Here is a 12,999-nt window from a genome sequence, read left to right as displayed (position 1 = left end):
AATTTGTTGCCATGGGCGGCAGTGGAGGCCAAATCATTGGGTGTATTTAAGGCAGAGATTGATAGATATCTGAGTAGCCAGGGCATCAAAGGTTATGGTGAGAAGGCGGGGGAGTGGGACTAAATGGGAGAATGGATCAGCTCATGATAAAATGGCGGAGCAGACTCGATGGGCTGAATGGCTGACTTCTGCTCCTTTGTCTTATGGTCTTATGGACTGTGTGGGTTTCCTCTGGGTGCTCTGGTTTCCCAGAGCTGTACTGGTTTGTAGGTTAATTGGTCATCGTCATGAGATTAGGCAGGGGTTAAATTGGGGGTTGCTAGGCTGCACAGCTCAAAGGGCTGGAAGGGCCTATCGCGCACTGTATCACAATAAATAAGTAAGTTCCAGTATCTAGTGATCCTTGAAAGTTCATTACTAATGCCTCCACAGTCTCTTCAGCTACCTCTTTTATAAACTCTGGGGTGTAGTCCATCTGGTTCAGGTGAATTATCTACCCAAGCACCTTCTACTTAGTAATAGCAACTGCGCTTACTTCTGCCCCCTAACACTCTCAATGGCACTTACTTGGGTTGGGCTGTCCGAACAAGTTGGACACCTGCTCAGGGATGTCCCTGTTAGTCCCACAGAAGCATTGCTCACAGTAGATGAGGCGTAGAGTTGGCAGAGGCTACCTGAGAGCAAATGAAAATCCCAGGCAGGTGTTCTAGATGTTCACGGCACCGTGATGTGCATTTCTGGTGACCTCTGTGCATTACAGGTGTGCCAGTACAAAATTCACAAACTTTGAAATCCATATACTAGGTCTTTAATTTTCATTCAGCTTGTGTTTTCCTTGGAAATTAAATTAGGTGGGACATAAAAAAGTCTTTGTTTGTTCTAATTTTTTAGGCATTAATATGAAGAGTAAATAAAAATACTGAACTGGTGAAGTTGTTATGGAATCAAATCTAATAACTGGAGATGAATGCAAATTTATTCGTAATATGAATGTATCCAATTTCAAAGTGAATTATTTAGTAGTTTTTACCTTGTAGTCTGCATGAGACCATGAGCTCCTTAGGGTTTCTTTTTCATCAACTTCCACAGAAAGAGTAGAGAAACTGGGTAAACAACATTTCCCAGATGAATAAAATGCCTTTTAGCGAGATGTTTCACTTTAAAAAAAGCTTAATGGAATACCCATTGCTTGTAAAACCCAAAGAACTAAATGTTTTCAATGAAACAAAGTCATAGGTACTAAATCCTGAAATGTGGTAACCAGCACAGAGATTTCTATTCCTGGTTCTGACTTCTTCGGCTGTATAAGGATAGTAAAGACCTTAAGACATAAGAGCAGAATTTGGCTCAAGTCTGCCCCGCCATTCAATCACGGCTGATTTATTTTCTCTCTCAACTCCATTCTCCTGCCTTCTCCCTGTAGGGAGAAGGTTGTCTGCCATCAGATTTGGCTCCATTGAGTTTGAAACCTAAAGTAGCACAATTAAATTGTTGTGTATTTAATACCACTTCATGACTGTAGAATACAAGAGAACACATTCTGAACTCATAACCATATATTTGACCAGAAGTCATTCAAGCAAAATTAGGCCCATTGCGTCTGCTTTGCTATTCCATCATGGTTGATTTATTATCCCCTTCAACCCTATTCTCCTGCCTTCTCCCTGTAATCTTTGACACCCTTTCTAATAAAGAATCTATCATCCTCCACGTCAAGTATACCCGATGATATGGCTTTCACAGCCACCTGTTGCAATGAATTTCACTTATTCACCATCCTCAAGCTAAAGAAATTCCTTCTCATCTCTGTTCTTAAGAGATCACTTTCTATTCTGTCGCTATGCCCTCTGGTCCTAGGCTCCAACTATTTGAATATCCTCTCCACATCCACTCTGTCTAAGCATTTCAATATTGGGCAGGTTTCAACGAAATGTCCCATCATTCTTCAAAATTCCAGTGAGTACTGGCCCAGAGCCACTATACGCTCCTCATACATTAACTCCTTCATTCTGGGGAACATTCTCGTAAACCCCCTCTGGACACACTTCAAACTCAACACATCGTTTTTTTAGATATTGGGTCCAAAACTGCTCGCAGTACTCCAAATGAAGTGCAAAGGAGGCATTACTAAAAAAAAATGGCATGCATTTTTATGGGATAATTTATGTCCCTTTTAAGACTTTCTAAAGCACTTTGCAGCAATAGTCTTTGAAAGTTAGTCACTGCTGTAAGGTAATAAATACAACCATTGATATCTGTACAGCAATATGATAAGTGGTGTTGAGGGAAGAATAAATATTAAATTGATTACAATTTTTGATTTCCTTGCTCAATCTCAAAACAATGGTGCCAGATCTTTAATGTCCACAAGAGTACTCTTGGTGTAACATCCCTGAAGTGCAATTTTTCACGCAGTGCATCACAGCCAGATGATTTGGTGAATCAGCCAAGATGATTATGCTTATTTCTGGAATGGGATTTGAACTTCATATGTTCTACTTCAGACTTCTGTGAGGTGAAGAACAGCTGATGCCAGGCCGGGCAAATAAGGAACTCCTGGAAATGATTCCAGTCCAAGTAGATTTCTGCTATATTTTAGTGCCAGCAAGTCAGACTTATCATTGAGAAACAGTTCAGTTTTCCAGTCCATTTAATTGTTCCCTGCATTGAAGAAATAATAATAGTTGTATTTTTGTGTCCCCTGATAGGTCAGTTTTTGTTGGAGGCGTCTCGCCTGGTGGAAGCTGCAGAGATGGCAGAGAAGGCAGCCGACCTGGACAGCACTGAGTTTGATGTTGTCTTCAATGCTGCCCACATGCTCAGGTTAGCTCGTTTCCTTGCATCATGGAATGCATTTCCAGCAGGCTTGTTAGCACTGCAGATTTTGCTGTCTGACACAGATCAGAGCAAAAATAAGCACACTCCATAACAAAAAAGATGTAAGAGGTTAACACTTCTATGTGGTAGGCTTCCAAACCCATTAAAAGCTGCAGCATCGTGCAGTAATTCAGTATCCTTTTGTGCCTAATTTAACTTGAATGTCAAATGTGCTAAAGCATTTAAAAAAAAACATGCCTACTTGATCCAAGTGACCTTGCAGAGCACCGTGAAGGTCAGGTTGGAGTAGGTGCTCTGCTGCCATAAAGAAAGGAAATGATATACTCCACTTTTTTGTAGCTTGCCTGTCTTCTGATGAAATTTCAGTGGCAAAATTAACCATTTCCTGCAAAGAAAAATCTTTCATTCAGAGTCAGTGTCTGGAGTGGGTGTAACAATATTATTGGAAACTATTTCATTTATGACTAACTTGCACTTAAAAATATTTCATAAATCTGTAGTTTATTGTAAACCTTAACGGAAATGTTGATACATTCCTTTACTTACAAAACATTAATCTACTTCAATCTCTGCAAAAAGAACAGCAGTTTTCTGTAAGAATGAAAAGCACAATAGGTTGATAAGTATTTGAAGGAGAAATGAGAATCAGAAACAAGAGAAAATTTGCAGATGCTGGAAATGAGAGCAACACAACAAAATGCTGGAGGAATTCAGCAGGCCAGGCAGCATCAATGGAAAGAAGTACAGTCGACGTTTGAGAATCTGAATCAAATTTAATATCACTGACAAATAACATGTCATGACATTTATTGTTTTGCCATAGAATTACAGTGCAAGACATAAAATATATAAATTACAATAAGAAATATATACTTCCACACACAGATAAATATAAATATATGTATGTATGACTGTATGTGTGTGTGTGTATGTATACATATACATTATATATATATACACACACACACAAAACTTATATATATATCTATATATAATTTCATTATATGTTATGCTGTATGACGTGGGCGATCATTGTCTTCCCATGACCATGATTGTTCTTGGCAAATTTTTCTGCAGAAGTGTTTTGCCATTGCCTTCTTCAGGGCAGTGTCTTTATGAGACGGGTGGACCCAGCCATGATCAATACTCAGAGACTGTCCGCCTGGATCCAATGGCCACATAACCAGAACTTGTGATATGAACCAGTTGCTTACACGACCATCCAACACTTGTTTCTATGGGTTCATGTGACCCTGATCAGGGGGAGGGGTGTGTTAAGCAGGTGCTACGCCTTGCCCAAGAGTGACCTGCAATCTAGTGGAAGGAAGGAGCGTCTTACACCTCCTTTGGTAGGGGCGTGTTTCTACCCCGCCACTCAAGTCTATGTTGATACCCAGGAACTTGAAACTGCTCACCCTTTCTACTGCTGATCCTGTAATGAGACTGGTGTGTATTCCATCAACATCTTCTTCCTGAAGTCCACAATTAAGTCCTTGCTCTTACTGATGTTGAGTGAAAGATTATTGTTGTGACAGCACTCACCAGCATTTAATAATGAGTCCTGATGAAGGGTCTTGGCCCGAAACATTGACTGTTTATTCATTTCCGTAGATGCTGCCCAGCCTGCTGAGGTCCTTCAACATTTTGTGTGTGTTACACTGGTATTTAATTTGCTACCATTCACAACTGATGGAAAGATCAATCTTGAGGAGCAACTATTTATCAAGTACATTGAAACAGTGTGCATATCCTCATTACCTGAATTAAAATTTGAAAGAATCTGCTAACCTTGGCAGATCTTGGCTAGTTTTCTGAAGAATCATGAATGTAATACATTGAATTAAATATTTCCAAGTGATCTTCTATACTTTTATTGGTTTAAGATGTACAAAACTATTTTAGAAATAAATAAGGAAATATTGAAAATACTCACGAAGTCAGGTAGCATCTGTGGAGAGAAAAGCAATGTTTTCAGTTTGAAGATCCATCATTATAAATTTTTGAAACTTCTTAAGAACTTGCCTTAAGAGATGCTGAGAGATTGTTTCTCCTGGCTGGACAGTCTAAAGCTAGTAGTCATCAGATTAGATGTTTAGACAATTATGACGTGAAGCGATGGTAAACTTGCATTGAACCTTGGTTAGACCGTACTTAGACTGTGGAGAGAATGTATAAGGATGGATACAATGGTATTTAGAAGTCAGCAAAACATTAACAGATTAGTTCTTAAGAAAGCTAGGCAAAGAGGTGACCTGACAGAGGTTTGTATACTTCTCAAAGGTTTTGAAAAAAAAGGTGAGGGACTAATGTTATCATTTGTGAGGAAGAGGCTTGCCACTAAGAAATTTCATACTGAAGTCAAAACAATCTTCACCAGATGTGTGGTGAGAAGGTGGAACTTACTATTATAGAAGAGAATCATATCGATATATTTAATACAGAGCTGAATGAGAGAGAGGAGGAGATGAGGGATTACGCATGGATTTAGAGGAGGAAAGATGGAGGAATGTGAAATGAAGCAAAATCCTGATACTGATCTGCTCTGCTCTGATGCTGTAAGAATATGAAACTAGGACTGAAGATGTTACATTTGAATGCACACAGTATACAGAATAAGGTTGATGATCTTATAGTGCAGTTAGAGGTAGGTATGGTGTTGTTGGCATCACTGAGTTGTGGCTGAAAGAAGGTCGTAGTGGGGAGCTCAACATCTAAGAATGCACATTATATCAAAAAGGTGGGCAGGTAGGTAGAGGGGCGGGGTGGCTTTGTTGGGAAAAATGAAACCAAATCCTTGGAAAGAATGACATAAGCTGTAGAGTCCTTGTGGGTAGAGTTAAGAAACTGCAAATTAAAAAGACCCTGATGGGAGTTATATATCAGTCTCCAAAAATTAGCCAGATTGTGGGGTACAAGTAACGATTGGAGATAGAAGTGGCATGTGAAAAGGGCAATGTTACAATAGTCATTGGGAATTTAAATATGCAGGTAGATTGGGAAAATCAGATTGGTGCTGGATTGCAAGAGTGGGAATTTGTAGAAATCCTACAAAATGTCTTTGGTTGGAGCAAAGTGGCTAGAGCTGCTTGTGGTTGAGCAATTCTGGATTGAGTGTTGTGTAATAAACCTGATTTCATTAGGGAGCTTAAGATAAAGAAACCTTAGGAGTCAGTCATCATAATATGATAGAATTCACCCAGCAGTTTTTACCTAAAGTCAGATGTATCAATATTACAGTGGAGTAAGTGGAATTTCAGAGGCATGAGGGAGCAGTTGGCCAAAGATGATTTGAAGGGGCACTAACAGGGATGATGAAAGAACAGCACTAGCTGGAGTTTCTGGGAGCAATTCAGAAGGTTCAGGATTAATTCAACCAGAAGGAAAAGTATTATAAAGAGAAAGTGTCACAACCATAGCCAAGAAGGGAAGTCAAGACAGCATAAAAGCAAAACTTAGGGCATATAATATGGCAAAAATTAGTGGGAAGATAGAAAATTAGGAAGCTTTAAAAAACCAACAGAAGACAACCCAAAAAAAAACCATGAGGAGCGAAAAGATGAAATCAAGATAAGTTAGCCTGTAATATAGAAGAGGATATCAAATGTTTTCTTTCAGATATATAAAGAGTAAAAGAGAGGCAAGAGTAGATATTGGACCACTGGGAAATGAACTGGAGAGGTAGTAATGGGGACAAAGAAATAGCAGACGCATTCAATAAATAGTTTGCATCAGTCTTCACTGAGGAAGACACTAGCAGCATGGCAGAAGTTCGAGAATGTCGGGCAGAAGTCAGTGTAGTTGCTATTACTAAGGAGGAAGTTTTTGGGAAGCTGAAAGGTCTGAAGATAAATAGGTTACCTGGACCAGATGGATTACACTCCAGAGTTCTGAAAACGGTAGATAAAAAGTTTGTGAGGATATTAGTGGTGATCTTTTAAGAATCACTAGATTCTGGAATGATTCCGGTGGACTGGAAATGGCAAATGTCAATGCACTCTTTAAGAAGTGGGGGGAGGCAGAAAATAGAATATTAAAGGACAAATGTAGTTGAGAAGATGTTAAGGTCCATTATTATGTATTAGGGATGAGGCTTTTGGGGTAATAGAAGGCGCATGGTGAAACAGGCTAATATCAACGTGGGTTCCTTCAGTGGAAATGTTGCCTGACAAATCTGTTGCAATTTTTTGAGGAACTAGCAGGCAAAATAGACAAAGAATTGTGTTTACTTGGATTTTCAGAAGGCCTTTAACAAGGTGCCACCCGTGAGTTTGCCTAATAAGAGCCTATAGCATTACGTGAAAGATACTAGCATCGATACAAGATTGGCTGACTGGCAGGAAGAAAAGAGTGCCTTTTCTGGTTAGCTGCTAGTGACTAGTGTAATCCACAGGGACAGTGATGGGATCATTTCTGTTCACATTATATGTTAGTCATTTGGATGATGGGACTAGTGGATTTGTGGCCAAGTTTGTGGATGATATGAAGGTAGGTGCAGGGGCAGGTAGCATTGAGGAAACAGGGAGTATTAACAGGGAGGTTAACTTGCATTTTGAGTCAGTGATAAGGAAGGCAAGTGCAATGTTAGCATTCATTTTGAGAGCACTAGGCCATTAAGTCAAGGATATTAATGCTGAGGCTTTATAAGGCATTGCTCACCACACTTGGAATGTTGTGAGCAGCTTTGGGCTCCTTATCTAAGCAAAATGTGCTGACGTTGGACACGGTCCAGAGGAGGTTAATGTGTTAGGAGAGTTTGATGGCTTTAGGCCCGTACTTGCTGAAGTGTAGAAGAATGAGGGGGGATCTCATTGAAACCTATCGAATTTTGAAAGGCCAAGATACAGTGAATGTGGAGGGGACGTTTCATATAGTGGGGGAGTTTAGGACCAGAGGACACAGTCTCAGAATAGAGGGATGTCCATTTAGAACAGAGATGAGGAGGAATTTCTTTAGCCGAGGGAGGGAGCAGGGTGAATCTTTGGAATTTATTGCCACAGGCAGCTGTAGAGGCCAAGTCATTGGGTATAATTAAAGCTGAGTTTGATAGGCTCTTGATGAGAAAGTGTGTCAAAGGATATGGGGAGAAGAAGGAGTTGAGAGGGATAATAAATTAGCCATGATGCAATGGCAGAGCGGACCTGATGATGTGAATAGCCTAATTCTGTTCCTAGATCTTTTACTGTGTCATGGTTCCTGTTCCCTCTAGCTGCATGGTGCATGTCCGCGCAGTAACTGAAATGTTCCCGCGCACGTAGCCTTTCTTGCTGCACAGCTCATATTTTGTTTAATATGTTATTAAAGTGCCACCCAGTTTTCAGGCTGTGTAAAAATTTCCTGCTCAGAGCAAGGGTTGGTTTGCACAACTCTAAAAAAAAATTAGAGGGAACGTTGCTTATGGTAATCCCATATATGACCTCAGGGAAAGTTCAGGGCTTCCACAATCATGCATGGTGTGACAGAAGTACAGAGCTTCCTGATGATTATGCGGAGAAATATTAGCAGTTAAATATGTAACTGTGGGCATTTCTCTGGAAAACTAGGATGCATAGATTTTGAACACCATGGAAATCAAGGAGACAGGATAGAGAAATGAAACTCACATCAAAACTCAGCCATGTTCAAATTGAGTGGTGGAACATCCTTAAGGGACTGTGCATTGTACTTCAGCTGCCACTTCTAATGTTATACAGAAATAGGCTCAAGAATATCTACGTTTAATTACCCGTGAACAGCACCTGGAATAGACTGCACAGAGTAAAATCACATGCTAGAACAGTTATTGCAGTCATCCTTTCTAAAGTCATTACTTTAACTTTTGACATAAAATGTTTTTTGTAGACACCTCCATTTGTCATGTTTACAGAGAACAGCACACAGAGGCACTTACCTCATTAGCCGCGTGATTTCATTAATTTTCTAATTCTATGAAGTTGTTGAAAAACTAGATATAATAGCAGATCGACATGCAACTTAGGGAACTGGATGAGGAAAAAGTTTTGCTCTGTGTTGACTCTCAGTTCCCACTGAACAAACATAACTCATGACAAATTAGTTTAGTGCTATCAAGCTGCATCAGTACTTGTGCTGAACTGCAGCTTCATTTCAAAGTCAAGTGCGGTATCTCTTACATCTGATCAAGCATCACTTCAATTTTGTTGCTATTTCACTCTAAATGCTATTGGAAAATCATAGCTGATACTGAGTGAGCACCAGAACTTACGGCAGTGTGTCGTTAAGTGGGACATTTGTTTAAACTCTTAGCTAAGAGTTTACATGGCTAGATCTGAGGCATGGACTCACTATGGGCAGTTAGTCCCTGTGCTGTCTAATAATTAAAGGTGCTGTGTTATTATGAGGGATGGGGTGGGCAAAGGTCAAATCAGTTTCTCACAATTAATTACAACCTCTAGGAAATTACTATAGGGGCTGTGAGTAAACATGGCTTGCTGACCTGACATCACTGTGCAGTAGAGAGTTCATCGCCAATGTTAAAGTGGGTATATTCACAGCTTCACAAAAATAAATAAATCTCTCTGTGGGCTCAGGACCACCTCCTACTGTTTCCTGGTGTGGAGGAAGACTGGGGAGAAGTAATTATTTGTAGAAATGAAAGACTGATGAGCAATGAGGGCAATGGACCTTAAAAGTGGCAGTATTAGAAAATATACTTTAGGCGAAAACATACTGAGCCTTGTGAATGATTATGTAAGGCTTCAGTTAATACATTTAGTTTTGCAGCTTCATTCCCATGGCAGAATGAATCTGACTGCCTTTGCAAAGTAAAACTGCAATTATTAGGTAATCATAGTATTGCAGCAAGTCAAGAAGGTAACTTCCCATCGCTATCCTGCTGCAATCAGGTTTAATTCTAAGCTATTTGTGGCAAATGGGGTGGCGCAGTAGCATAATGGTTAGGACAGCGCTTTACAGTTCAGGTGACCTGGGTTCAATTCCCGCTGTCGCCTGTAAGGAGTTTGTATGTTCTCCCCGTGACCGTGTGGGTTTTGTGTGGGTATTCCACAGTCCAACGACGTACTGGTTGATAGGTTAATTGGGCATTGTAAATTGTCCTGTGACTAGGCTAGGATTAAATCAGGGGTTGCTGGGCAGCACAGCCTGAAGGCAGGGAAGGACCTCCTCTACGCTGTATCTCAATAAACAAATAAATAAATGTGCAAGGGAACTCGATCAAGCCAAAGAGGTTGGAAGCTCTCTGAATTGGGAAGCTTGAAGTTACTTTTTTATTCTGGTACTCTTGGTGTAATATTAATAACTTACCTTTCTAATGTTCAATATGTCCAATGTCGCAGCAGGCTCACATGAGTTTCTTTGATTAGGATAAGATAGTCAAGTCATGGTCATACTTTATTGATCCCAGGGGAAATTGGTTATAGCATTAATAGACAAATCAGTGCTCTTTTAGCATTAATTTTTTATAAGTATGGCACATTTTAGCTAAGGGCATGGAGCAATTAAATTCTCTAGAAATACCTGTTGTGATATTTTAAGTTCAAAGTTCAAAAGTTCAATTTAATATCAGAGAATGCATACAGTATACAACCTGAAATTCTTACTTTTTGCAGACATCCACAGTACAAAAAAAAGCCCAAAGAATGAATGACAGAAACATCAGAACCCCAAAGCCTTTCCTCTTCCTCCCACAAGCAGTAGCAGAAGCATCAGCCTTCTCCCTCCCCAAAGTTCCAAGGGAATCTATTATCAAAGTATAGATACGTCACCATATACTACCCTGAGAATTATCTGCTTTCTTTGAGCAACTCCAGCAGAATGTCATTTATAACCCATATTTAATCAGGTGAAGACATTAGGAGATGCAAGAGAAGTGCTGGTTTCTACACCTTTATAGGCATGGCTACTGTTAGCATGACCAACATTTATTGCCCACAGAAATGTAGTGGTGAACCACCTATTTGAGTCATTACAGTTCTGCTGGTGAAGCTATTTACATGGGGCTGTTGGGTAGGCAGTTGAGGCATTTAGACCCTGGAGCAATGAAGGCCTCTGAAATATTTCCAGGCTAAGTCTTGGACGGATGGGAATCTGAAGGTGAGGGCAATCGCACATGTGTGAAGCCTTTGCCTTGGGTTTGGGAAATGCTGTCAGAATAGCACAGATATATAATTTTTATGTATTTTCCTGATCAAATTCAAATATTAGAGTTTAATTATCATTTGACCATGCATGAATAGAGCCAAACGAAGCAGTGTTCCTTTGGGGCCAAGGTGCAAAACACATTACCAACAGCGCATAGCACAAAACAGAAATAGCATATACGGATACAATTTCAGAAGAAACTTACAGTGACAAAGAAACAAATATAATATATCCCATATCCCTGAGTGGCATGACTGTACAATGGATGGTAAGTTGTCTAAATCCAGCTTGTTCTTCCGTGGAGCAAACACTGGAGGGCAGCACCAAGTGAACTCAGAGAAGAGCACTGAGTGAACACTAGAGAGCAGCATCATTGGGCGGGGCCAGTACCCAACCCGGTGCCATCCCAGTGTGCCCAGCAGAGATTTTCTGATTCTGCTTTGGCGTCGCCGCCCTTGGGTGGCTGCAAAAGACACCTAATGGTATATAGTGTAGTGATTGTGCACTGGAATTGGGAGCAAATGGATATTTAGTGTGGTGGATGGGATGCCAATCCACTAGACTGCATTAGAAAACATTAAGACATAAGATTAGAATTCGTCCATTTGGCCCATCGAGTCTGCTCTGTCATTCCATCATGGCCGATTTATTATCTCTCTCAACCCCATTCACCTGCCTTCTCCGCATAACCCTGACTAATCATGAACCAATTGACCTCTGCTTTAAATATACCCAATGACTTGGTCACCACAGCCAGGTTCTACAGATTCACGACCCTCTGGCGAAAGCAATTCTTCCTAATCACTGTTGTTAAGGGACATCCTTGTATTCTGAGAGTGTGCCCTCTGATCTTAGACTTCTCCACTATAGCAAACATCCTCTCAGCATTCACTCCATCTGGGCCTCTCAATATTCAATAGGTTTCTATGAGTATAGTCACAAAACCATCAAATGCTGCTCATACATTAACCCTTTCATTCTTGGGATCATTCTTGTGAGCCTCCTCTGGACCCTCTCCAATGCCAGCACATCTTTTCTTGGGTGAGGGGCCCAAAACTGCTCACAATACTCCAAGTGTGGTCTGACCATTGCCTCATAAAGCCTCAGGATTACATCCTTGCTTTTGTAGTCTAGTCCACTCGAAATGGTTTTGGACCTCAGGGGTATTGTTGGGAAAAGTACTTAACCAGGCAATTGGAGGGTCCACACAGAAAATGCTGGAGGAACTCAGCATCTATGGAAATGAATAAACAGTTGACCTTTCAGGCCAAGACCCTTATTCAGGACTGAAGTGGAAGGGGGAGAATACCAGAGTAAAAAGGTGGGGGGAGGGAAAGGAGACTAGCTAGAAAGTGGTAAGTGAAGCTAGGTGGGTGGGAAGGGTCAAAGGCTGGAGAGGAAGGAATCTGATAGGAGAGGAGAATGGACCATAGGAGAAATGGAAGGAGAGGGGAGCCAGGGGGAAGTGATAGGCAGGTGAGAAGAGGTAAAAGTCTAGAGAGGAGAATAGAAGAAGAGGGGAGGGGAAGGGGAAAAATATCGGAAGGAGAAATCAATGTTCATGCCATCACGTTAGAGGCTGCCCAGACAGAATATAAGTTGTTGCTCCTCCACCCACCCTCAGGGTAGCTTCATCTTAGCAGAAGAAGAATTGGAGGGTACATATCACTCTGCTGACTAGTCCATAAACCAGGGTGAGTTCTAGGTTCATGAAGTAATTATATTATTTTGCTGGAAGGTGCATAATATAGAGTTACTGGGATCATCATCAGTGATGCTTGTAAACAAAACCAGAACGTATTGAAATAAGTTTGGTAGAGATTCTGGGTAAAACACTGATGCCCTGTAGGATATCTTTACCTGATTTCTTCCTTCTTTTGCTGTGGGTGAAAATTGCAGGTTATGGGTTGCACCTTTGAAATTCAATTTCTGTTGTTAATGGCTGTTGCACATGAGACAACACTGGAAAAAATACGCAGTGGACGATGGAAGAACTTGGTCCAATCTCCCAATCAGCAGGATTTCAACAGGAATATTGCATGTGTG

At 40.7% G+C, this 12,999-nt stretch overlaps 1 protein-coding gene across 1 annotated transcript in view; it reads left to right on the top strand.

Moving 5' to 3' along the window:
• LOC134352313 (protein O-mannosyl-transferase TMTC2-like) overlaps positions 1 to 12,999 on the top strand; it is a 226,675-nt gene that overhangs the window by 191,074 nt on the left and 22,602 nt on the right. The window contains exon 10 of the mRNA XM_063059608.1: positions 2,709 to 2,823. Coding sequence (XP_062915678.1) covers positions 2,709 to 2,823 — 115 coding nt within the window. The remainder of the gene's footprint in view (positions 1 to 2,708; positions 2,824 to 12,999) is intronic.

Source organism: Mobula hypostoma, chromosome 9 (assembly GCF_963921235.1).
Source record: "Mobula hypostoma chromosome 9, sMobHyp1.1, whole genome shotgun sequence".
NCBI classification, from domain to species: domain Eukaryota; kingdom Metazoa; phylum Chordata; class Chondrichthyes; order Myliobatiformes; family Myliobatidae; genus Mobula; species Mobula hypostoma.
This window is presented reverse-complemented; position numbering and strand designations above follow the sequence as displayed.